The sequence below is a fragment of the Ursus arctos genome, unplaced genomic scaffold (genome assembly GCF_023065955.2).
Source record: "Ursus arctos isolate Adak ecotype North America unplaced genomic scaffold, UrsArc2.0 scaffold_32, whole genome shotgun sequence".
Taxonomy (NCBI): domain Eukaryota; kingdom Metazoa; phylum Chordata; class Mammalia; order Carnivora; family Ursidae; genus Ursus; species Ursus arctos.
In genome coordinates this window covers 19,200,277-19,226,132 of record NW_026623008.1, presented here as the reverse complement: position 1 = coordinate 19,226,132, position 25,856 = coordinate 19,200,277, and the positions used below count along the sequence as shown (strand labels likewise).

Sequence of the window (25,856 nt, the reverse complement as noted above, 5' to 3'; positions counted from 1 at the left end):
TCTCTCACTGGCTGTCTCTCTGTCAAATAAATAAATAAAATCTTTAAAAAAAAATTGAGCCAATAGGATTTATCGATGGATTGATAATGGAGTGTGAGGAGAGGGGGAAATTAAGGTTTTGGTGGATGATGGTGCTGTTGACTTAGATGGGGAAAGCTTGAGGGGAAGTTACCTTGTGAGGAAAGTTAGTGTTTGCCATGTCAGATCAGCGAAGTCTGTTAAGCGATCTAACTCCGGATCTGAGGGGGAGAGGTTCAGCCTGGAGATCACAGTTTGATTCACTGTCACTTGGTATTTAAAATCAGAATACTGGTTGTGGTCATCTAAGAAAAGAGAGTGGTTGAAAAGAGAAGGGAGAGACAAAGCCGAAACTTCGACTCGGGCAAGAAGCACACCATTGGTGGCCTGTTTAACAGGTGGGGGCGCAAAAACCTCCTCATCTGGGTGGGCTGAGGAGAGAATGGAGGGTTGGGAGTGGTGATGAGACTACACTTCTTCGGGGAGCTTTGCTGTAACAGGGAGCAGAGAAATGGCTCAAGAGGGTCAAGGTAGGATGCTTTCAAGGGGTTAGCAGGTGGGAACGATCCAGCAGGGGTAGGATGGGTAATGCGAGAGAGAGGGGACAGCTGCACGGATTTTGTCTCAGCTAAGACGGATGGGTCCAGATCACAAGTGAAAGGCTTGGACTTAGAGAAGAGAGGGTGTCCCCTCCACAGTAGGGGATGTGCTCCCTCTGCCGGCTGCTCCCCTGCTGTGTTCTCTGTCAAATGAATACATGATATTTTTTAAAAAATGAAAACAGGGGGTGCCTGGGTGGCTCAGTTGGTTAAGCATCTGCCTTTGGCTCAGGTCATGATCTTGGGGTCCTGGGATGGAGCCCTGCGTCTGGCTCCCTGCTCAGCAGGGAGTCTGCTTCTCCCTCTCCTCCCACCCTCTCCCCTGCTTGTACTCTTGTTCTCTCTCGAGTGAATAAAAAAAAAAAAATTAGGGGCACCTGGGTGGCTCAGTCGGTTAGGCGTCTGCCTTCGTCTTAGGTCATGATCCCAGAGTCCTGGGATCGAGCCCCGCGTTGGGCTCCCTGCTAGTGGGGAGCCTGCTTCTCCCTCTCTCTCTACCCCTCCCCCTGCTTGTGTTCTCCCTCTCTCTCTCTCTCAAATAAATTAAAAAAATAAAAAGAAAAAGAAAAGAAAAATGAAAAGAGAGAAAAATAGACAACAGAAGAACTATATATAAGAGACTTGGGACACGTGTAAATATAAAACAGGACGATGGATCGAGGCCAAACGTATTTATCATTTTGTGCTGCTGTAAAAGAATTGAGGAAACTCTGCAATGGATCTCTGGAATATACTGGGCTTTTTATTTCAATTATGTTATGTTGGTCACCATACAGCACATCATTAGTTTTTGATGTAGTGTTCCATGATTCATTATTTGTGTATAACACCCAGTGCTCATTGCAACACGTGCCCTCCTGAATACCCGTCACCGGGCTACCCCATTCCCCCCCCTCCCCGAAACCCTCCGGTGGTTTCCCAGAGTCCAGAGTCTCTCATGGTTCGGCTCTGCCTCTGATTTCCCTCCCATCAGTTTTCCCTTCCTTCCCCTAATATCCTCCAAGCTATTCCTTATGTTCCACATATGAACAAAACCATATGAAAAAATATGGAACGTTTCATGAATTTGCGTGTCATCCTTGCGCAGAGGCCGTGCTAATCTTCTCTGTATTGTTCCAGTTTTAGTATATGTGCTGCCGAAGTGAGCACTTTTTAAAACGATTTTACTTATTTGAGAGAAAGAGAGAGCATGTGCAAACTGGGGGGGGGGGGGAAGGAAGAGAATCTCAAGCAGACTCTGCAATGAGTGTGGAGCCAGTTGTGGGGCTCGATCTCACACACCCGAGACCATGACCTGAGCCAAAACCAAGAGTCAGATGCTTAACTGACTGAGCCACCCAGGCGCCCCCAGGATATACTGTTAAGTAAATAAGCATGTGGATAAATGTATAGTATACTTGCTTGCTTTCTTTCTTTTTTTAAAGATTCATTTGAGAGAGAGGTTGAGCGAGTGTGGGGTGGAGGTGGGGGAGGAGGGGAGGAGCAGGGGGAGAGTCTTAAGCGGACTCCATGCGTGAGCCTGATGTGGGGCTGGATGCCACGACCCTGAAATCACAACCTGAGTGGAAACCAAGAGCTGGACGCCCAACTGACTGTGCCACCCAGGTGCCCCTCGTATGCTCTTTTTATAAGAAAGGGGAACTATAACATATTCATCTGTTTAAATTTATTTTTTTAAAAGATTTTATTTATTTATTTGACAGAGAGACAGCCAGCGAGAGAGGGAACACAAGCAGGGGGAGTGGGAGAGGAAGAAGCAGGCTCATAGCGGAAGAGCCTGATGTGGGGCTCGATCCCAGACCGCCGGGATCACGCCCTGAGCCGAAGGCAGACGCTTAACCACTGTGCCACCCAGGCGCCCCCATCTGTTTAAATTTAAAAAAAGAAGATTGGAATGATTAAATCAAATAAGAAAGGTCACTAAATGGGAAGGGAGGGAATAAGGTAGAGGACGTAGGAACAGAAATTAAACTTTGAAGAGCTCTTATCTTGTAGATTAGACTTGGAACGATGTAAATATTTTATGTATTAAACTAAGAGAAATTCTTTTTTAAAATTCTATAAGGAAATGCAAGTTGACATTTTCTCACGTCGGAGATCTGTAGAAAGCCTGTATTTGCACATAAACTTCCAGGTGTAACTCCGCTTTGTTCACATGTCCTAGATTGCTTTACAGGAATATTTTTATAGTGACATATCATTTCATTATTCAGTACCATACATTGTGCCTTGACTCATCATTTCCTCCGCTAAACCCGCAGAGCGTGGCGAGGCGCTGGGGAGCCGTGCAAAGCACGCAGCGCCTTAGGCATTTGCGTGGCATCCTTGCGCAGGGCCCATGCTAATCTGCTCTGGATTGTTCCAATTCTAGTCTATGTGCTGCCGAAGGGAGCCCAAGGAATTCTTAAAAAATGGAAAAACAGGGGCGCCTGGGTGGCTCAGATGGCTAAGCATCTTCTGCTCAGGTCATAATTCCAGGGTCCTGGGATGGAGCCCCGCATCGGGCTCCCTGCTCAGCGGGGAGCTTGCTTCTCCCTCTCCCACTGCTGTTCCCCCTGCTTGTGTTCCCTCCCTCAGTCAAATAAATAAAGTCTTTTTTAAAAATGGAAAAATATATAAAACAGGTTAATGTAAATGTGTATCCAGTGAGTAGCAAGCCACACAGAGAGGAGCTATATAGTAAATTTAAAACACTGAACGGACTGTTATCTGCATCACAGGAAATAGCCCAAAACGAAGAACTACAAACGAAACCTTAAACTCCCTTTTGTTCTTCTGATACCGGTTGCGTGATATGCAATAAAACAACTGAGTAACTGATCATCTATTTCATAATTCAGGGTACAGCTGAGAACCGGGATTCTCAATGTTGAGAAAAAATATACACTTGTAAGATACAAGAGTTAAGAAAAATCTATTAAGTCTTGCACTTGAATAGAAAATATGAATGTGTTTTATCTTAAAAAGAAAACGTGTCCTAGCTTTGTCTACCAGAGGCCATGAACAATAACCAACACAGCAGCAGGAGACATTCTAGAGCCTAGGTTTCCGTCTTGTAATGCCATTCACCACTAAAAGGAACCAGGATTTTGGTTTTTCCCTAGAAACAGGTGACCACAGGTCTGGAGCAGAAAATGTACAATATAAGTCTGGAATATCCTATCATACTAGATAGCAAGGACGTTACCAAATGCTATCAAAAGGGCTGTTATCAAAAAGACTCAGCGGCCACTTGAAGACCCCCTCCCCCCACTGGACAAAAAGGACAATTTGAGCATCCTTAAGTTTAATAACTAAAATGAACTGAAGCATATAAAATGTTTAATTTAGTGAACATGATACTAGCAACACTAAAACACAACCCACTGGTCTCGTTTGGAGGATGCTAGTAAACCCAGCTCATTAGTTTGAAAACTGGCCACAGACTTGGGCATTTGTCCTCTTTTTCTGGTATGAACTCTTTTTTTTTTTTTTTTAAGATTTTATTTATTTATTTGACAGAGATAGAGACAGCCAGCGAGGCAGGGAACACAAGCAGGGGGAGTGGGAGAGGAAGAAGCAGGCTCCTAGCGGAGGAGCCCGATGTGGGGCTCGATCCCAGAACTCCGGGATCACGCCCTGAGCTGAAGGCAGACGCCCAACGACTGAGCCACCCAGGCGCCCCTCCGCTATGAACTCTTAATTCTAGCTAACCGAAGAGCAGGTGAGTCAAAGCTTCTCTTCACATTGGTATTTCAGGCATTATGTGAAGAAAGGATGGTAGAATTAGAGTATCCTCGTTTTGCAACCCTTGATGAATTAATGAATCTAGGCTCTGAGCTCCAATGGCCACAATACATACAACCAAGTGTGATGCGTCTCCCGATGAAAGCACACGCCACTGTGTGGTTTTCTTACCACAAAACCTGAATCCAGTCACACCTCCAGATCTATTCCCATTTAGTAGGAAATACAAAGGATAAAGAAACCTGTGAAAGGACACCATGGAGACAGAAGAGCAGAATCCAGACCGAGAAGGAGATGGAGGGAACTTAGAGCCACCAAGAGATAAGAAATATGCCAGCCATAGATAAGAAATATGCCAGCCATTCGCAATACATAGATTCTCATTTAAACAAATAAATTACTGAAGAAAAAAAGCAAAAAGACAATTAGAAATTTGAGTATTTCATAACATTAAGGAATATTTTGGTATGCTAATGGTATTATGTTTTCTATGAAGTCCCTGTCCTTTAAAAATATATATTTATGGATGAAATGGTGTGTCAGGTTATGGTAAGGGGGAGGAGCCAGTGGTATAAATTAAGCGAAATTATCTACAAGTTGATAATTTTTGAAACTGTGTGATAGGTACATGGGGTTTTACAGTCTTAGTCTACTTTTGCACATATTTGAGGTTTTGTTTTTTTTTTTAAAGAGATTTATTTATTTTATGGACACCCGGGTGGCTCAGATGTTGAGCGTCTGCTTTTGGCTCAGGTCATGATCTCAGGGAGCCGCATGTGGCATTCCCTGCTCGGCGGGGAGCCTGCTTCTCCCTCTTCCGCTTTCCCTGCTTGTGTTCTCTCTCTCTCTCGCTGTCTCTCTCTGTCAAATAAGATCTTTTAGAGAGAGAGATTTATTTACTTTAGAGAGACTGCATGCATTGGGGGGGGGGCAGAGGGAGAGAAGCAAACTCCCCACTGAGTGAGGAGCCTGCTGGGGGGCTTGATCTCATGACCCTGAGATCAGGACCTGAGCCGAAACCAAGAGTCGGACGCTTAACTGACTGAGCCACCCAGGCACCCTTATTTGAAATTTTCCATGACAAAAAAAAAAATAAGAATTTCTAAAGTCGAGGCACCATGATTTAGGCTCTCCTTGGAAGTGTGTGATGATGGGGGAAGGATGGAGGTGTCTAGGGTATCTTTCAGGTTTCTTGCTTGAGGAATGGAATGGGTGGTGGTGTTTTACCAGGTTCAGGAAAAGTAGGGGAGGTGGGCTTGTGAAGAACAAGAGGAGTTCCACTCTGGTCATGTTGATTTGGGGTGCCTGTGGTACATCTGGGGGGGACTGCACAGGAGGTTGGGTGGAAATACTGAACTCAGAGATGTGGGCGAGGAATGAAAATGTGAGTCACCGGATGATGTCACAGGGAGGAACTGGAGAGAAGAGGTTTGAGAAGTGGTCAACTAGACAAATAGTACCTTAGGAACTGGAGGGTCCCGGAGAGGTCTAGAACAGTTTTTAAAAGAGGGGAATGCTTGAGTCTTACCTCACACTGTATACAAAAATTAACTCAAAATGTTCGAAAACCTCCATTAAGAGTTAATATTATTTAAAACTCTTAGAAGACACAAGTAGAGGGGCGCCTGGGTGGCACAGCGGTTAAGCGTCTGCCTTCGGCTCAGGGCGTGATCCCGGCGTTATGGGATCGAGTCCCACATCAGGCTCCTCCACTGGGAGCCTGCTTCTTCCTCTCCCACTCCCCCTGCTTGTGTTCCCTCTCTCGCTGGCTGTCTCTATCTGTCAAATAAATAAATAAATTCTTTAAAAAAAAAAAAAAAAGACGACGACACAAGTAGAAACCTTAATGACCCTGGACTGGGCAGCAGATTTCGACAGGACACCGAGGCACAAGCAATAAAAAATTAAGTAAACTGTACTTCGCCAGAACTAAAAACCGTTGTGTGACAAATGACACTATCGAGTGAGTGAAGAAAACCCAGAGAATGGGAGAAGACACCTGCAAATCATAAATTCGGTAGGAATCTAGTATCAGAATATATCAACAACCCCTGTACCTTAACAATAAAAAGATAAATAACCCAATTAAAACATGAGCAAAAGGGGCACCTGGCTGGCTCAGTCAGTAGAGTGCGTGCCTCTTGGTCTTGGGGTCATGAGTTGGAGCCCCGGGTGGGCCGTAGAGCTGACGTGCCAAAGAAACGGACAAGGATTTGAATACTTCAAAAAAAAAAAAAAAGACACACAGATGCTCAACAAGCGTGGAAAGGTGGTCAGCGTCTCAGGATGAGGAAAATACGAATCCGTGTCACGCTGAAATACTTCACACCCACCCGGACGCCCGCAATAAAACGAGACGGGAAAACGTGTGCTGACGGCCATGGAGAACCGGGAACCCTCTCGCACGGATGGGGGGAGCGGACAGCAGCCGCGGTGCAGAATCAGCCTGGCAGCTCCCCGAGTGAGATTCGGGACCCGGCAATCCCACTCCAAGGCAGAGGCGGGAGGAGCTGAAAACACCTGTCCACGCAGGAACGCGCGCAGTAGAGGACTCAAGGAGCCCTGAAGTGCAGACAGCCCCAGTGCCGATCAGATCGGATCGGTGAACGAACACCTTCTGGTACAGGTGTTCCCCACTATCGGGCACAGGGGGAAGCAATCCCCATTCATTTAGATGAAGACACTTGTGAGCTTTCCCAGACCCCCCAAAATGACATCTCTTAGGCTTATCTGAGACCTTAGGACACGCTTGCTAACGGATACACAAAATAGAGATAAAGCAGAGGCTCACACAGTTCAAAGGTGATGTGGTGGTTTGGAGCGCAGCTTGTGGGGAGGGAGCCTGGCAGGGCCACTCTTGCGGCTCAGGGGGGTCGGGGGAGCGCTGCCTGGAGAAGGGCGCAGGACTCCCTCAAGGCTGCTCTTTTCAATGCTGCTCTTTTCTTTTTTGCATTTTGCATTTTTTTTTTTTTTTAGGTCTTCTGTAAAAGCAAAGTGGCATAATGTGAACTTTCAAAAAGTGGAAAAGGTTATCTGTGAAAGGAGTGTTTGACAAAAGGAATCGAGCACATGCTGGAACACAGGAACACAACCTCAGGAAGCTCGTGCTACGCAGCCAGTCAATACACGTTCTAGGATTCCACCTAGAAGAAATGTCCAGAATAGGCCAATCTAGGGAGAAAGATCCGCAGTTGCCTAGGCCAGCAGAGGGAACGGGGAGTGACTGCTAAGTACGGGGTTTCTTTTTTGAGTGATGGAACATTCTGCCATTAAATAGTGCTGCTGCACAACCTCGTGAATATTCTAAGAACCACTGAGTTGCATGCTTTAAAATGGTGAATTTTTAATGCAAATTCTAGTTCAACTTTGGGCTCGTGCTCAGCAAACGTTTGCTGCAGTGAAACCAGGCCCGGGGAGGCCTGGAGACACCACGGGCCCCGAGCCGGGCAGCGGCTGGCCACTCATGGCACCTGTCCTCTTCTGTCATCTCTCTCCCCCCTATTGAATTCCAGCAACTCTGGCGAATCCTAAACAGAATCTGTGGTTTCATCCCTCTGGCCATGATTGGTTTAGGAGCAAGCAGGTGGTCCTGTTCTGCCCAAAGAAACTCGGGTTGCTGAAAGGCTTCTGGGCAATTATCTTCAGGAGAACCAGGTCGTCTGCCCCTGGACACGAGTGTGGATCTGAGGCCTGGAGCAGCTGACTTGGGAGGTGGGATGGCTGGACAACATGCCGACGCCAACAGGGCAGAAAAGCTGGAAAGAACCAGCTGGGTACTTAGAACCACCCTACCTCAGGACTTCTCTTAGGGAGATCAATCTTCCTCCTGCTTAAGCCATTTTATTTTATTTTACTTAGAGCCCAAAGCATCCATTCTAATACAGGTTATGGTGACTGTCCCCCAGAGATGGGATAAAATGGGCTTGGAGACAGGGCCAAGGGAAGGGAGTCCGTTTTATCATCAGACTTAGTTTGGGTCAGGGCTGACCCGGAGCGTGACTACGGCTGGCTTAAATAGCCTTACCATGTTTTTTCAAGGTTAGTTTCTTGGTCTGTAAGCCCAGGTAGTCTCATGGCCCATGGCTGGTGCAATCAGCAAATATTTCCCATGAAGGAAAAACAAAGTTCAGGCTCACCCTACTCACCCTAATCCCTAAGTAACAGGAATAGAAGGTTACTACTGGGTTTAACTTCAGCTGGTCACGTCACATGTTTTAACTGTAAAATGGGGGTAAACACCTAATTTTCTGACACAAAAATTAAGAGCATTTGGCTACGCTCCTAGCACGGTCCATAGCTCAGCATATTTGACTGAATCCAAAGTCCTACAAACATTGATTAAAGTTACCCCAGCTGTGGCTTTCTCAAATTCCGCAACTTCTGCTCAAATACCAAGCTACCATCTCCCTAACAGCTGTAACGTCCCACTCTCAAGAGGACACCTCCCTCTGAATAAAAATTAAGTGTACAACCTCGAACAATTTCAGCTATAGAGAAAGCAAGTGGCTGCGAGCTGCCTAAGTGGGCAAATTATCCATAAGATGCCCCCAAAGAGAAGTCGCAAGTTATTTCTGAATAAAGCTGGGAGTCTGAACCCTGACTCTGCTACTCACTCTATGTATACAGAGCCCCGAACAAGTTTCTTCATCTGAGCTCATTTCCTCACCCATAAAAAGGATGTTAACACTTGCCTTACACAACTGTCCCAAGACCAAAGACTGGAGGGACCACACCAAAAAATGATCAAGAAAGTGCTTAATCGGACAGCTCTACCTTTCTAAGGGGACAAACAGAGCAAGAGAAGGTATTTCTTTTTAATCTCCAATTTACTTTATTCCTCCCCAGCGATAGAGGGGGCCTGTGAAAGCACATTCAAATCGCAAGCATCAATTTATTACAAGTTCTGTTGCCTAAGAGCTAACTTCTTGCTCCTTCCTCTGGAGGAAAGGGGCTTCACTGCAGGGTCTCTAGACTGAAGCAATCAGAACGTCCCAGTTCCAGCTCTGGTTTTGGAGCCTGAGCAGTTCACCAGCAAGGACAAGAATTTCTTCAATTCACAAGACTTGCAGGTCTGCTTAAGAACAGAGCGCCCATCAGTCTTACACGTCTTATGGCCAATTGTATAGACACCGAAGCACTTTTTCCTGACACAAGGACTAGAGTTAGACCTAATTTTCTAGTTTTATAGAGATTTTAAATGTGAATGAAATGGAAAGGCTCTTCTGCTGTCCGCTACCAGGCCAAAACCTCAGACCTACCAAAACTCTGCCTTTAAATGCTGCGTAACCAAGTACAGAAATCACTCCTCTGCTCCCAGCCTCTCACCACCAGTCCACTCCAGGGATCTTTCCTGACGGCACCTAGCACTGTGTTCTACAGACGGACTCGAGACCAGAACGGCTGTCCCTGAAACCTCTACACCTCACACCAGAATGCATCCTGTCCCAAGAGACCTGGAGAAACCAGGCTCCCCCACTCCTGGGAAAAGATCAGAGGCAGCATTCCAAGCCAAACTGTATCCAGCTTTATTAAAGATACTTTTCATAAACAATCATGGTATTTCAGGCAGGACATGGGCAGACGATCATTAACAGTATACAACAACTTTCAAACTCCCTTCTTCAATGGACTACCAACATCAGAAAGCCACTATAAACCCAATGAAGTCTTCATGTGATGCTCTCAACAGGGACAGTTTAGAGTGAGGGTTGACAGTTCACATTTAGCGTGTTGTTTAACAACTTTTCACAAGCCGACCCTGACTTTCAGGAAGTGAAATGAAAATGGCAGAATTATCAATCTGAAGATCCACGAGCTAAAAAAGGAACTCTTTTGAGGGACGTCATCTCAGGGGTGACACTGTAAAGTCCAGATTGCCTGACATACTGGGAACCATGTCTTGGGGGTCAGGTTCCAACAGGTCTCTGGGTTTAAGGGAGTCAAGTCTATGTGGAAGGCAGAGGGAGAAGAGGACATAAAAAGTGACTTTTAGTTTTTTCACACCACCAAGGTGTTTGTGCCAAGGCGGCTCGCGTGTCCACATCAAGGAATCCCTCCTCCTGGGAGCCAAGAGGAAGTTTCTCGGAACTAGAAGGGAAAGGTGTTTTCCCCCTTGTATCAATCTAGCTTCGGAGATATTCTATTAGTGACATATGCCCTTCCCCCAAAACAACAATGAAGTGTTCTGTGTGCTAACAACATAGCTTAAAAAAAAAAGTAAAACAAAATTCTGCATTTTTATAAAACTTGATAAAAAATAGTATTTCAAACTGTACAGTCACCAGAAGTACACAGTTATCAAAAATGCACACACTTCACTTGGCATCTCCAGCACCTTCAGCTTTCTGTGCCTGGAAGAAAAAGATTAACACAATGTTACCACCTATAGATTTGAAACTATTTTCATTCACATCCCATCGCTAGCATTACTGTGCTCCCACATCCAAGTTCAGATTTTAGATCCTTCAAGACCCAGTCCTTCTTTTGAGGATAACTTGGTAACTTTCCCTCTGGACCTCACTGTACAATCGGGGAAGGGGGTACACTGGCCTTAGAAGAGGGAGTTTATCCCCAGCTTGAAAACTCTATGTCGTAACCTGAGCTTGGGACATGGAGCTCACACTACAGTGCCCTTTACTGGACGGCAGAGACTTTAAGAATCCAGAATTTAAGCTAACGGAAAAACCATAAGCAAACTCTGGACTGAAAAGCAGGCTTGGAGGGATACAGATGCAGGAGAAAGGTAATAAAAGCTTTTGGGGTCAGGAACGGACTCAGAGCCTACTTAACAAAAAGTGAAACAGCAGTTGTACCTGGTCTGTTTTGGCGTCTCCGTTTTCTGCAGGGTTATTCCCATCCTTGCCAGCATCAGCTTTCCCCTTTTTCCCTTTGGGTACCTTCTCTCCCTTCTAAAAAGGGGAAGGGAGGAAATAAAAGAGCGGTTTCTTCTAATTTCACATTAGCAGGGTATGGTCTGTGAAGTTCTGTATGACACAGGATTGTTTATCAAAGGTAACACACAAACTATTAACCCTCCCCCCGTTGGATAAAAATGGCTCAAAACAAGGCCAAATTATCATTTGCTGCGGTCTTTAGTATACAAGTTTTTACTTGAGTGTAAATAATAGAAGAATACAGCGCTTTGAATACTTGGGTTTTCAATGGACGATCTCCTGTAAACTGATGACTCTCCCCCCAGCCTGCCCACTGAACTTTGTTGTTCAAGTATTTTTAGCCTGACAACAGACTTCTTGATTAGAAAACCAGTACTACAAATGTCAGGGATAAATACGGCAAGCTATCAAAACAATTTAGAATATCCATTCTAAACAAGGGGTCACCCTGGTGCTGAATTAAAGAGACTGAAAGACAGTCCTCATCCTGTGAAAATGGCTGATTCCAACATAATTTTAAGGCCCAGTCCAAAAAACTTTCTCATACCAAGTCTGTGTCAATGGATGGAATTGTTATACAGCAGAACTGTCAACAATGCGGGAAACCGCACAGCCTTATGCAACTCCTAGAAGCACCCAGTTCCGCTCACCTTTGCAGGGGCCTTTTTAGGCTTGGGCTCTGGCTTTGGAGGAGCAGGTTTCTTTTATTTCAGGGAGAGAGAAAGAGAACATTAGTATGATGGTCCAAAGAAACAACCCACCACCAAACCACAGTACCACTGACACAGAAGTTTCTCCTATTTTGTAAAGCTTCTGGGGTTGGCTTTCCACTGGGAGTTTCCTATCTCCAGGAACCCATTTACCTAACACACCTAGGTGTCCCACTTTGGCTAAGGCCACCAGAATTTCAGAACCAGCAAGTATCAAACGGGAGAGCCCCCAAGAGAGTAGATCATTCAAAAGCAGCCACTAAACATAACCCACGGGAAGCAAAGGAAACTTTTAATGCTTTTTTATTTCAGGGATAAACATAATTTAATAGCAGACACTTACAGCAGATAACCTTGCAGATCTTCTCTGTGGCTATTAAAAGAAAAAAGATTAGAAATAGGACAGTTAAGGAAAATCAAAAGATAAAAAAAATTCTGTTATCAGTTTGGTCTAGACTACAGGAAGTGCAGAGAGCTTAGGGAAATTCAGGACTAGAGGTGTGGTTAGTTACCAGCAAAGGAGTCCCAAAGCTTTTCAAGACTCACCTCATCCTTCACCTTGGCTTTATCTCCTTTAGCATCCCCTTCAGCCTATAAAAGACAAACAAAACTAAGAAAGTTGTAGCTTCTAAGGCAATTCTTAGGACTCACACTAGGCGTAATAGTCCCAAGGAAAAAAACTGAAGGGGAAAGTCTTGCACACAACTTTTCCAGGACATACAAATCTTCCGGTTTTAGCATCCCCAGCTCCTGTGAAGATGCCCGAAGCGCTCAGAAATCTGACTGCTCCTGTGTGCAAGCGTCGCGCCCGAAGTGGCCCAAAGCGCGCAGGGAAGGCGGGTGTCTGAGTCCCACCCGGCCGGAGCCTCCGCCGAGCCGCCCCGTGCAGCGCGCGCTAAACTGGAGCGAGGAGCGCGGAGGAGCGCAGTCTGCGCGGCCGCGCCAGGCAGAAGCAACAGCTGCAGATGGTGCAAACAAACCCCTCCGGAGGCGGGGCCCGGGCGCCGTTACCATGGCAGCCGTCGAGGGCGGGAGGCTGGAGGCGCGCGCAGCCGGGGGAACTCGTGGGCGGCTGCGGCGCGCACCGGCGCGAGTCTCGTGCGCCGGGGCCGTGGGCGGAGGCGGGGCCACACAGAGAAGCCCCGCCCCAAGGGACACGGGCCCCGCCCCCTCACGGCGGCGGTTTTTTGGCGGCAGCGCGCTCCCCCGCCCGCCAAGCCCGAGCGCCGCCTTCCCGCCCTTTCGGGTTTGAATTGCCCGCCCGCGGGGAGGGGAGGGGGCATGGCGATGGGGGAGGGGGCGCGGGGCGGGCACGTCGAACCCGAGGGGAGCGGGATAAACAGCCGCCAACATGGCTCCTCCCGCCGCGGCCGCCGCTCCTCCAATATGGCCTCTGGCGCCCGCGGGCAGCCAAGCCGCGCAGGGTTAGCCCGGGGCAGCCTGACACCGTCTCGAGCCCCTGTGCAGGGCGTCTGGGCCTGCTCCGGCCCGGCGCCGATTCTCGCGCCCCAAAGCTGGAGAAGCGGCAGCGGCGGCAGCCTCGGTAGTGGCGGCGGCAGTGGCGGCCCAGCGCCTGGGGCCCTCGCGCCACGTACCTTTCTCTTGGGCATGGTGGCGACGGCGGCGGGACGTAAGCGCTGGACGCGGGGATGCAGCGGCGCGCGGGCTTCGGCCGGTCCGGGGGTCGTTCTCGCCTCTTCTTCTTCACACTGCTCGGGCTCCGGGGGGTTTATAAAGTTTTTATAGCGCTGGGAGCCCCGGACCGGTTAGAACCGGATTTCACCTCCCGCCGCCGCTCATTGGCCCAGCTGGGGTCACGTGGGCGGGGTTTAAACTCACCTCCTCTGGAGGGAGTGAGGAGGGGGGTACGGGGGGAGGGCGCGCGAGACGGCGGCGCGCCTAGGGGGTGGGGGCGCAGTGGGGGAGGCGCGCGTCGATGGCAATAAACGAGGAGGGGTGCGAGTCGGCGGGCTCTGCGTTTCGGCTCCCGCCAAGAGCTGGCTTTTGCAAACTACCAAGTTCCTTCCACCTTATGCAACCCAGCTACCCACTTCTCCAAGCCATGCGACACTTAGGGCGCATCTCGGCCGCTTTCCTTCCTGTTCCCGCTGGGGGCCCCAGAAGAAGGGTTTGCGAGGCCTGGCCGCACCGCCCTTCTCCGCCGGAGGCGGGAGGAAGCGCGCGGCTTGGAGGCACAGGCTGCAATTCCCAGGCCAAGGCTGACGCTGAAGTGGGGAAAGAGTGGGGAAGCCAGCTTGGCGCAGCCGGACGTGCATCCCTCCAAGCTGCCACTCCGAGGAATCCTTTCGTGCTCCTCACCTGGAAGGCGGTCCGCTCGAGGTGGGGTGGGGGTTCGAGGGGGGAGACTACACGCAGAGGTCCCTTTCGGGTGCAGTGGGGCAGGTAGGAGCTGTCCTTTCAGCACCCGTTTCTCAGCCGCCTCCCCAAATGCCAACGAAGCCCCCCCACCCCAAAGCCTGTCGAGTGGCTCCCTTAGGTCCCTGTATTCCCAGACCTCGGAACCCCGCCACAGAATGATGGAGAGCAGCCGCCTAGGCCTACTAGCGCTCCCCTCCCCCTACGCTCCACCCGCTCTGGAGACATCAAGCTCAGCTGCCCCCACCCGACGCGGCCACCAAGCCTGGGCGCTGCAAACGCAGCTGGCGAAATCCCTCCTTCCACACTGGCAGGCTGGCTTCCTCTCACTTGCGGGAGGGCAAGGAGGGTGGAGGAAAGCGACCGGGGATTAGGAAACAAGTAGAGGAACAGGTGTTGCGATGGCAAAAGGACTCCTCCACTGGCTTCCCCCACCCCACACGCCCCCAAAGCTGGGGATCCTGGAGGTGGCCAAATGCACCTGAGGGAGGGCAGACAACTGCAGCCGCAAAACCAGGTGTTGTTCTGCTGTACTGTTTGTAGACAAGTTTTACATCTAAGAATTTTAAAATTCTATTTGAAACCCAGAACACAAGAACACAAGAAATATCCTCAAGTGCGGGACTAGCTCTCAGGTGAGAGGACATTTAAATAGGTCCCACCTACTTTCCCGAGGCAAGGGTTGAGCGCGGTTGTACAAGGGTTGTACAAATCCTGCCGGGAGAAGGCAATCACAACGAGTCCCTGTCAACTACTTGCAGCTCCTGCACCTTGGCAGTAGTGGTCCCTCAGCCCCTCCCCATCCCGCTGTGTCCCTTCCCCAGTACACAGAACCTAAAGCCAGAGAGACACACCAGCTCCATTAATCATCTCTGCTGTACCCCAGTCATATTAGGGAAAGTCAGACACAGAACTGAGACAGGACTCAACAGCCATGCTCACTGGGCAGATTCCGTTTGTTGCCTCCAGCCCCTCATTCCCGCCTTAATTGTAGGGCTCTGCATTATAGCCGCATAATTCATGCCTCCCTAATTAAGGCTGTCAACAGCCCCATTGTAAAGCTGGAAATGTACAGCACCTGCTCTCTGGGAACCCTGTGCCAGGGATTGGTTGTGGGGAATGCCAGGTGTGTGGGGGGGGCTTGCCAAAGGGTGCATTGATTGGCTTCTCAATCGCAGTGTCTGGCATTTCTGCCTGATTCTGGGAGCAGGGATGATGGCCAAGGGGTCTCTTGTGCCAGGTATCCTGACACAGGAAGGGGAAGAAGAGACTGGAATATAGGGAAGTTAGGGGTTTAAAGCCTACGCTAGGAGCACTGCTTGCAAGACCCCACCTCTCCCCTAGAGGGAGGTGCTGGGGAAACAGTTCGTAGAAAGTGAAATGGGAAGACTGAACAGAGTGGTGTCTGGCTGGTGGCGAAGGCTGGTGCTTGCTGCTCCGGGCACCTGAAGCAGAGCTGCTCAGGCAGACAGCTCTTCAAAGGCACTAATCCTCTCAGCAGCTCTGCAGCAAGGCCTGGCAGGGAGAGGTAAGGGAAAGGACACGGCCCTTGACTCGGCCCTCCTCTCCCTGCTGGGCAGCGTCGGCCCTACCAAGCTGAGACTCCGCCACGCTGAGAATAAATCGTCGCAGGGGCTACTTAGGGGGCCAGGTCAAGAACAGAGACACCTCAAAGACTGAGGCGGTAGGAAGCAGAGTCTGAGATGGTGAGGACAGCAGTCATTTGGGAGAAGTGCTTGTTTCTGTGCTCTGGGTCCTGTGACGCATTCCAGGGAAGGAGGCCTGTGGTGATTCGATTCACCAGGGCCTACAGGCCCTTCTGTTACCCTGTAGTCATGGAGGGGGCCGGTCTCACAGGGGCGTGGAGCCTGGCCCCATGCCCTGCAGGAGGAGGAGAAAAGCTTGTGTGGGCTGAGTCGACAATAGGTAATTGGATTGTAATCACCCGCCTGGCTTCCGAGCGCCATTGGGGGCGCTGAGCCTTTCAGTGAGCAATCAGCACTGTGGTGGGAGGGGGTAGAGCTTCAATAGCAAATCCCAGGTGGAGAGCCCAGGGGGAGGAGCAGCAGATGGGCAAATTTTCTTTCTGTCTCTCCCGCCCCTTCCTTGCCCAAATAGCGCTGGCTGCCTATTAGCTATTTCCCAGCAGATCCAAGGTGGAGCCAGATCTTTTGTGAAAGTCGGGTAGAAGGTGAAGATGGATGGGTAAAGGGCTAGGGTTTCGGAGAGGCCTCTGCCCTGAAATTCTGTTGAAGGATGTGCTGGTGAAAAAATAAAGTGCATCTAGGAGCACACGTAGAGGGGGTAGAGGTGGCAGAGGCGGAAGGAACAGGCAGCAAAGACCTGGGGCTCCCTGCTCTCCAGACCTACTGGTGACCAGAGCTGGCTGGCTTTAGTGTACCTGTGCAAGACTCTCACCTCAACCCTCCCCGGCGGCCACTGTCCCAAGCAGTCCAAAAGGTGCATCTCGGGCCCGCAGACCTGGCCTCTGGGGCTCCCTTGCCGAGCAAAGGAAACACAATTCATCATTAGGAGGGAGGTGCCTTTCACCAAGAAAAGAAAGGGGAGTGGGGCCCTGGAGGCAGAGGGCAGGGCAAAGTGGCAGGAGGCCAGCCTCGCTCAGGCCGATGCGGTGCCCAGACGGGCCAGCCAGTCAGCCCGCTTGAGTTCCAAGGCCTGCAGGAAGCCTTGGACCCGCTCTTCCCGTCTGGCTGAGAGTTTGTGCAAGCGCGTCCGTCGGAGCTGGGCGTCCCCACTGGCCTGGAGCCCCTCTCGCAGCAGCTGCTCTGTCACTGCAGCCTGGTCCCTCTCCAGCTGCTGCCTCTTCCGCTCCTCTGCATACATGTCTCGGGCCTTCTGCTAGAGAAAAGTGGGGATTGGGGTGGGGAGATCATTTTTAGGTGTGAGCGGAACTGGGATGGAGGAGGCAGGGGTGGGGCCCCAGGCGGGCCAAGTGAAGTGGAACAATGGGGAGCTTGTACCCAGTGGGAAGAGCTTGGGAGGAGGTGTGCAGGGATGGCGCCCGGGAGGCAAGAGGCCCGGCAGTGGCAATTCTGGGTCCATCTTGGTTTGTTTTGGGTGGGAACCTCTGGCTTTCTTGAAATTCTTCTCAGGCTCACACTTGGAAGGGAACCAGGCGAACGTGGGTCTGACTTCTGGTTCCCCCACCAACTAGCTTTGTGGCTTTGGGCAAATCCTCTCCTAACCTCATTTCTTCATCTGTAAAGTGGGGGTTGTGTCTACCTTGAAGAGTGGTTTTAAGGATTAGCGATAATATATGCAAAACCCTCTCTCGCATATTAGCAGGCTCTCACACAGAAACAGCAATTTCACAAGTTACTGTCTATTCTCTGCTGCGAGGAAGGTCCCATTCCTGCCTGGGGCACGGCCACTGGGTCATCGCCTTCGGCTTCCCAGGTCACTCTAAGGCTGCCATCCTCCCAACCCCCTCAGCTATTTTTCTGAGGGTGGCTCCAGACTTGCCTCCTGTATGGAGACCGGCCTGACTCTTCCAGCAAATGACCCTCCTAGGAACATTGTGAGAAACAGGCTGGGCTCTCTTAAGCCACTCACTGCATTCTACCGAGTGGAATAGGTGTCAGTGTCCATAGTCCACTTTTTCTGTTAGAAGATAAAGCACGTGAAGGCTTGCCCGAGCACTCAGGGCTCCCGGAACCAGCTGACACCAGGGAAGAGATCGAGCTCCCTGGCAGCGCTTCTCGTTCACTTGTCTATCTTCAGACAAACCATAAACTCCCAGATGGCAGAGACCGTGTGGCTTTTCATCTCTGGCGCTTGGGCGCCCTGTACGTGTAAAATACTCAACTGACTGACCAGGTGACCCTAGGAAGGCAGGAGGAAGCTCGAGGCGAGGGGAAAATCCCTCTGGAGCCGGACCAAGGCCTTGCTGTGCCTCCCTGACGTGCTCTGCTCCTGCCATCCTGACTGGCCAGGGAGCCTTCGCACCAGAGCTCCTCCTGCCAAACCCATTCCATGTGTAAGAAACTACACTTCGCCACGAACTCGGCGTTCTACACCGATGACCCTTACCCCATTCCACTTTGTAGTACGGACTTGTGTACCTGTCGGTGTCCTACTCGGCCTGTAAACCTGGATTGCTCGGTCTTCCCCCTTTAAAGAGTATCTTACACATGCACAAGCACCTGACCCTCTCAGTGGAGCTACTTTTTATCTGTTGGAGACAGACATGGAAGTTCAGAGTAGGGAAGTGATTTGCTAGGGTCTCTCAGCAATAAAGGTTTACTGCATGAGTAAAGATGACAAATGGAAATTCTGGAAAATTCCTCCCTAGGCTCCCGTATGAACCCAGGCATTCAAGGACACACTTCTGCTAGGGTGATGACCTCAAACATGGAGCTGTGAAGACTAGAAGGGTTTGAGAAGTCACTGTGAAGGCCTTCCATCTTGCTGGAAGGGCCTCTTCCTGGCCTTGGTCAGGAGGAGCCCTGGGTTTTGCGTACAGGACCAAAGTAGGGTATGATGTACAGGATATGGTCTCAACAATCGACGTGCTTGTGGGCCAATTAGGACACAGATCTACACACAAAGTCCCATAATACAAGGCAGAGGGGCACCTGGGTGGCTCAGTCGTTAAGCGTCTGCTTTCGGCTCAGGTCATGATCTCAGGGTCCTGGGATCGAGGCCTGCATTGGGCTCCCTGCTCAGCAGAAGTCTGCTTCTCCCTCTCCCACTCCCCCTGCTTGTGTTACCTCTCTCGCTTTCTGTCAAATAAATAAATAAAATCTTTAAAAAAAACAAAACAAAACACAAGGCAGAATGTACTAAGGGTCATCAGAGAGGCAAGAGAGAAGGTCATGGAGCTCAGAGAAGGGAGACACTGTCGCTGATGAAGGTCAAGAACAGTGATGCCTCGTGGACAGGCAGAATTTGAGCTGGGCTTTAACCAACGGGAGGATTTGGATAAAGGTGGGGTGCATGGGGGGAGAATATCAGGCAGTGGGAATAATGGCAAAGACACACGGAATTGACTGAAGAGCTTGACCAGGCCAGAGTGAGTCCTCCGCACAATGCGTGGCTTGAGGAAAGTAAGAAAATGAACGCCCAAGCTGGTGGCTGGCTGTTCACCACCAGCTGCTCTCCTCTCACCACCGCTTGTAGCCGGAGCTAAGTGGTAAGTTCTGGCAGGACAGAAAGGAGGGGAGTACCCAGCCACAGAGAGAGGAAACATGGAGCTGCTTCAAGTTACTCTGGGAGCTTCAGGCTTCTTCTGATGGCATTCCCAGACTGAGTGCTGGGCCGGGAGGCTGCAGTCAAGGGAGAGCCTGGCCCTGAACTGACAGGAATCAGATTTACTGTTAGGATGACAGAGCCAGGGGAGCTTCCGAAGACCATCTGCCCAGCCTCCCCATGGTACAGGCAAGGACACTGAGGCTGAGGTGGGGAGGGACATGGCCTAGGGCACAGTGGGCTGAAGTACCACTGGTTTCTCCACTAAGGTAGCTTCCTGAGAGATCTATGGGAAATGCGTTTCTGGATAAGCTGCACTTTGTAGGGGTGGCGTGGGGGAACCAGTGCATATAAATGCCTGTCTGTCCCGCCTCCACATGGTCTGAACCTACCTCCATATTTCAGACGTGTTCTAAGTCTTCTCAGGTACTCAGCCTCAGAACATCCAGGCTCAAGAAGTCCTAACAGTCAATTTCTCTCTCCCTGACTGTCTACTGTCCCTGTATAATGACCAGTCAGGTGTGGGGGTATTAATAATTTCCTTAGAGACTTTTTGTACAGACCTTATGCCATCTTGGTGCAAGATGGAGCTTGCTTTGAGAAATGGGGCTGTGACCTATTCATCTAAACCTCTCCTGAGCATTAAGCCTCTCTGCTCTTGTTCTCTCCTCAGCAGAATTAGGGAGCAAGATGTAATAGCCCCTCCAGTCCATAAATCCTCAAGGCCTCCGCTACACTGTCTGGGCCTGGAGAGAGGCTGCAGGCATTTGGTTACAAAACATTCATTAGCCAATGACGAGTCCTCCCCTAAGTCCCCATTTGCCGCAGTCGACGTGCCCGGGTCAGTAGCATGGGGACGCATTTCTGAGGGCTGCCTGAGACAGCCACCCCTGCCAGAAACACCATGTACTGAAGCACCCCTGGGTCTCCCTGCCTAGGGGACTGTACTGGGGCGGGATGAGAAGGGTGCTCCGAGCCCACGGCTTTTCTGGAGACAGGAGAACTCTGATGAAGAGCTCAGAGGCACGCATGGGAGACGACGCTGGCCACCACTCTCTGAAGATGAGCCCCGCTCCAGCCCCGCTCCAGCCCCGCTCCAGCCCCGCCCCAGCCCCGCCCCAGCCCCGCCCCAGCCCCGCCCCAGCCCCGCTCCAGCCCCGCCCCAGCCCTGCTCCAGCCCCGCTCCAGCCCCGCCCCAGCCCCGCCCCAGCACTTTCGCTGCATTAGCTGCCAGCACCCTATCACAAACCTGTGAGGCAGGCCTTTTCTTTCTTTCTTTCTTTTTAAGCAGGCTCCATGCCCAGCGCAGAGCCCAATGCGGGGCTTGATCTCACAACCCTGAGATCAAGGTCTGGGCCGAAATCAAGAGTCGGACCCTGAATCTACGGAGCCACGCAGGCGCCCCCAGGCAGGCATCTTACTGACGCCACTCCTCTCGTTTTACAGATGAGGAACACGACAGATACTCTGCAGGGCTCAGTCCCTGCCGGTCGCCCCCAGATCAGCAGGCAGCGCCATGTCTCAATCAGGGATGTCTGAGACAACAGTTCAAGCTTTTAACCTTTCCTAAGGAGAAGACAGTGGCCACCTGAAGAAATAAAGTCAAACTAAAACAGCCGACTGATCCAGCCTCACGTTTAATCTCTGACAAATGCATCAAAGGAAGTTCGGCGGGAACACGTATCTTCTGTAATACCATCCTTCCAGGTGAGATGGCCCAAACCTTACTGCTCATCTGTCAGTGATCCCCTCGTGGACCTTCCACTCGTGCAGCTTGTAACCGAGGCTCAGTGGCTCCGCCCGGCCACCCACCCCTCCCCTGCTGATGTTCTCTCTGTCCTACTGCATCTGAGTCAAGACGTCCTCCCTTTACCAGCCCCCATTTTCTACAGCTGATGGGTGATCAGCTGAAGACTGCCAAGGTCCCTTCAGGTACCAAGGTCTAGCCCCAAACAGCTTGTAGCTGAGTCCCTGCTTCTCTCAGCTTGCACCAGGGACGCTCATCCCAGGGAGCTACTCGAGCTCTAGAAGCCACCTCCCTGCCCTCTGCCCTGGCTTCCTGTAGGAACAGAGACACACTGGCTTAGAGATAGAGCAGCTCAGATTTTTAAAATGGAAATTTGAGAAATGGGATGGGAACACAGACATGGAGGATGGAAACTGAACAAGGAACCATGAAGAGTCTAGTTTGGTCATGAGACAGGGTACCTAAAAGGGAGACACTGGAAAGACCAGCTCTCTGGTCTGAGGCCAAACTGGCGAGGATGCTGTTAGTCTGGAATCTACCCTTAGTGCTTCTGCTGAGGCACTAAGATTTCTAGAAACAGAGCTTTGAGGACTCCTGGGTAGATAAAGCCTGGCCAGGATCCCCAAGGGGTCCCCCTGAAAAAGGGTTCAGGATAGTCAACATCTCTGTTATAACTCTGGTTTCCTCGCTTTAAAAATGGTGGCAATAACCATGGTAGCAACCTTCTAGCACTATACAGAATCTACGTAAAGGATGCCTGACATGTGGTAAGAACTCAATAAATGTTTGCAATTAGGATTCCCAGGTACAGAATGGGACTCCTAATACTTGTCCTCAAACATGTCCCACCTCACCCCATGAAATAGCAGAACCATCCTCCCAAACGCCCAGGCCCAAACCTACATGTCTAGATTCCTAGTAACATTAATATTTGTACTCAATTTGTTTTATCCTCCAAGATCCATGAGTTACAAAATTGCATCATCAACATTACTGCTAACAAAAACCTCTTAAATAATGGTTAAGTTTCCTTTCAGTTTGTATTATCCTTAGAATATATCTCACTAAAGATGTATAGTCAGAGAACTATGTTCAGATAACCTGAATTAATTCTTTTCTCTAGGGGTTATATTATTATCTTAGAGTTACTTTCATTTGTTTCTGTTTTAACATGTTTTTCCCCATCTCGGTCCACTCAGCCCTCCCCCTCCCTACAGCCACCAGCTGACCTTGAGGCACATCCTCTCACCTGGACTACTGGTCCCGGACTCCTGCTCCCCCTGAAAATCCTGAGTGATTGTTGCAAAATGTAAATCAGATCCTGTCATTCCTCTGATCAAAATTCTTCACCTCTGTCACCATGGGCCAAAAGGTCCTATATAACCAGAGGCCTGACTCCCACCCAGCCTCATCCCACACCCTTCTCCCTCATGCACGATGGTTTCTTCGTTTGCTCTTCCAAGACCCAGCGTCCTTGCATTACTGCTCCTTCTGTAGAGAATAATTCTTTATCCCCAGATTTTCACACGTCTGGCTGCTTTTCATCTTTCATATCATGGCTTAAAAACCACCTCCTCAGAAAGGCCTTCCTTGACTGCTCTGTTCAGTACCTCTTGCTTTCTTCATTACTCTCTAGCATATCACTCTATTTTCTTCACTGCCTTATTACAGTCTGAAATTATCTTATATATTTGTTTACTTGTTTATTATCTGTCTCAAGTAAGACTATAAGCTCCTGGAAGGTAGGAATCTTATGCTTAATATAGTCCCTGACTCATACTTGGTACTCAGTAAATGTTTATGCAACGAATGAAAGTAAGTCCTCTCACAGCCACGTAGGAAAGCATCTGAGAAACCTAAAATTACTATAAAAGGCTTCTGAGCAGCCAAATCAGATAAGAGTATCCACGCACAAGAGCTCTTGCACCAACATCCTCTGGGCTTTACAGCCGTTTACTCCCACTTTACAGACCTATTTCTAACAAGCTCAACTGACTGGTTTCCTTGCCTATAGCCGATTCAAAACAGGAAATAGGAAGAGGAGGAGGGATGCTGTCAAAATTAGCCATTGATGGTGGTAGAAAATGAGACGGAGGCTGTACAAAAATATACGTGAAATCCCAAAGCCAAGTATTTGGGGGCCATCTAGCTCAGGGCGAACAGTCCCACCCCTCAAGGGCATCACTGTCCAATGAAGGGCTTTAAGATGGCAGCTGCCGTCATCATTAACAGCAAGTGCCTGGTATACACTAGGTGTCAACGACTATGTACAAGACACATTTTGGAAAGTTTTCCATCAAACAAGGGTAGAAAAAAATTTTGGTTCTTAAAGGAGCTTTGGTCATGTGGAAAAATCCAATATTTATTCCTCACTGGTGGTGGATAACTGAGACTCTGCTGTTTTTCCTTTCACTTGAACAGAACTTCCTCTTTTAATTCTTCATATTCTAATGACCAAGCACATGACCAAAGCTTCAAGATTTGACAGACTTATTCCAGGAGTTCTGGACTTGGGATTCATGGGCAGATTCCAGGGGTTATGTGAATCCCGGGTAGTAGTCTAAGTGTTTTGGTGATGAGTACAATACTATGCAAAATGCCACATGTTAGAATGATTTGTGCCATTTTTCTAGGGAGATGGTCTATGGTTTTCATCAGATTCTCTAAGGGGATTAAGAAGCCCCGACTTAAATCATTATTTCCTCCTGGCCATTATCTTTCTAGACTGAAGAAACAGCAGCAGCTTTGGGCTTAAAGGTCTGTGACCTTGAGACACTGACTCTGCCCCTCTGTTTCCAGATTTGGAAAAAAAGAAGACACCAAACCTGCGGGACTGCTGGAAGGGTTAAGTAAGGAAATTTACTTGAAAACACCTAACACACTAACCACCACACATACTACCAGTATTATTAAGAATTCTAATCGGATGCAGGAGACTCTGACTCCTATTAAAACGTGTTTCAAGATGTGGTGATCAAAATTGAAAGAAGAACTTCAAATACCGGCAGAACGTATTTTATATAATAGAAAGACAGCGCTACTTTGCTCTTAATCCCTTCCGGAAGAGGTTTGACTTCTGGATACTTCTACGATCCTTTAATAGCTTAATACCGTCAGGGAATGGCCAATATCTCTGAGAAGGCCTTCCTGTGTTTCTGTGGCAAAGAGATTAAACACATGTAACTTGAAGCCCAGTTCTGTCTCTTATTGGTTATGTGTCCTTAACAAGAGAATTTCGATGTATTCACTTGCACGGGGGGGGGGGGGGGGTTAATACCCACGTCACTAGGATCTTGGGGGCATTAAGTGAGATAGTACTTATAAAGTGTTCACCGTACCTGACACGCAGGAAACAAGTCGCAGCTGCTGTCATCACTCACATGCTTATTAGCAAGCGCCTCGTGTAAGTAGCAGCGATGCTAACCTTTCCTTCTGTCACACCCAGTCAGACCAGCCCTGAGCTCTTTCTTACCTGGAGCATGCTGTGGTTCATCTGGTACTGCAGGATGGCCTCACAGAGGTTCCAAAATGTGTACTCTGGCCACAGAACGGGCTGGAACACCAAGCAGGAGTGGGAAGTCTGGGAAAGCGGGGGGAGGGGGGGAGGGGAGAAGACAGTATAGTTTAGTAGCATGTTGCTGGAACATACTCCTGGTCGAGCTTCCAAAAAAGGAGCAGGCTGAGCGCGACCCAGGGGCCCAGAGAGGAGACGGCCCAGGCACCTTGAGCTCAGCTACCGCTGCCGCCAGCCCCAAAGTCCCTCGCTCGTGGGGAGGGGTCATCTGAGGCGCCTGCGTGCAGCGAGGCAGAACTACAGCAGGACTAGATCAACATTCCCACCAGGATTTTTCTGAGAGCCAATTTTAGGCCTATGAAATAACATCTGGATTATGTTATTGGCTCTTGGCCCTTAGAGGTCATCTGGGAGACATGTTGTCTGATAAAAGTCAGCAATGAACAAATGGTAGCTGGGGCTGTTATTTTTTTATTTTAAATTTTTTTTAGATTATTTATTTATTTATTTAACAGAGATAGAGACAGCCAGAGAGAGAGGGAATACAAGCAGGGGGAGTAGGAGAGGAAGAAGCAGGCTCATAGCGGAGGAGCCTGACGTGGGGCTCGATCCCATAACGCCGGGATCACGCCCTGAGCCGAAGGCAGACGCTTAACGACTGCGCCACCCAGGCGCTGGGGCTGTTATTTTTAAGTAGCAGAGTAGGGCACGGTGGTGTAGAGCATGGGCCCTGGGGCCAGACTACCTGGCTTTGGATCCTGGCTCCACCATTTACCATCCATGTGACCTGAGGCAAGTTACTTAACCTCTCTGGGCCTCAGCCTCCTCAACTGTAAACCCGGGGACTAATGGGATGTCTGGGTGGCTCAGTCGGTTAAGCGTCTGCCTTCGGCTCAGGTCGTGATCCTACGGTCCTGGGATCGAGTCCTACATCGGGCCCCTTGCTCAGCAAGCCTGCTTCTCCCTCTGCCTGCTGCTCCCCCTACTTATGCTCTATTTCTGGTAAGTCCTCCAGTTTACTAATGCAGTCTTTTTTTTTTTTTTTTTAATATTTTATTTATTTGA

General features: G+C 49.6%; 2 protein-coding genes and 2 non-coding genes across 7 annotated transcripts in view; all 4 read right to left on the bottom strand.

Moving 5' to 3' along the window:
- Window positions 1–1,659: 1,659 nt before the first annotated feature.
- Window positions 1,660–1,766, bottom strand: LOC113268647 (U6 spliceosomal RNA). Its single transcript, XR_003321182.2, has one exon. It is a non-coding gene; the product is annotated as a U6 spliceosomal RNA (small nuclear RNA).
- A 1,139-nt stretch (window positions 1,767–2,905) lies between these two features.
- On the bottom strand, window positions 2,906–3,012 carry LOC113268630 (U6 spliceosomal RNA). The gene has a single exon (XR_003321167.1). It is a non-coding gene; the product is annotated as a U6 spliceosomal RNA (small nuclear RNA).
- A 6,832-nt stretch (window positions 3,013–9,844) lies between these two features.
- HMGN2 (high mobility group nucleosomal binding domain 2) lies at window positions 9,845–14,780 on the bottom strand. Of its 2 annotated transcripts, XM_026516960.4 has the most exons (6): window positions 13,542–14,780; window positions 12,493–12,537; window positions 12,290–12,319; window positions 11,887–11,937; window positions 11,156–11,251; window positions 9,845–10,693 (listed from the first exon to the last, which is right to left on the bottom strand). In XM_026516960.4, the coding sequence occupies exons 1-6, from the start codon at window positions 13,554–13,556 to the stop codon at window positions 10,658–10,660; spliced, it is 273 nt and encodes a 90-aa protein (XP_026372745.1). In that variant the 5' UTR covers window positions 13,557–14,780; the 3' UTR covers window positions 9,845–10,657. The 2 variants fall into 2 exon arrangements, with proteins under 2 accessions (XP_026372745.1, XP_057161191.1); XM_057305208.1 differs by lacking the exon at window positions 12,290–12,319 and having other exon boundaries at window positions 13,542–13,750.
- A 90-nt stretch (window positions 14,781–14,870) lies between these two features.
- The window catches only part of DHDDS (dehydrodolichyl diphosphate synthase subunit), a 29,890-nt gene continuing 18,904 nt past the window's right edge, over window positions 14,871–25,856 (bottom strand). The window contains exons 8-9 of one of the 3 annotated variants that reach the window (XM_026516956.4): window positions 24,750–24,857; window positions 14,871–17,181 (exon numbers count right to left, since the gene is read on the bottom strand). In XM_026516956.4, the coding sequence (XP_026372741.1) occupies window positions 16,942–17,181; window positions 24,750–24,857 (348 nt within the window). In that variant the 3' untranslated portion in view covers window positions 14,871–16,941. Of the gene's footprint in view, window positions 17,182–21,150; window positions 24,433–24,749; window positions 24,858–25,856 lie in introns of those variants that run through there. The other 2 variants (XM_026516957.4, XM_026516958.4) reach the window with 2 other exon arrangements.

What these genes read in the sequence shown, in the direction of transcription:
- HMGN2 (XM_026516960.4), bottom strand. An exon ending in CTAAAAAGGCCCCTGCAAAG is followed by an intron (nt 11,252 to 11,886) that starts GTGAGCGGAACT and finishes TCCCCTTTTTAG; the next exon opens with AAGGGAGAGAAGGTACCCAA. An exon ending in GAGACGCCAAAACAGACCAG is followed by an intron (nt 10,694 to 11,155) that starts GTACAACTGCTG and finishes TTTTTCTTCCAG; the next exon opens with GCACAGAAAGCTGAAGGTGC.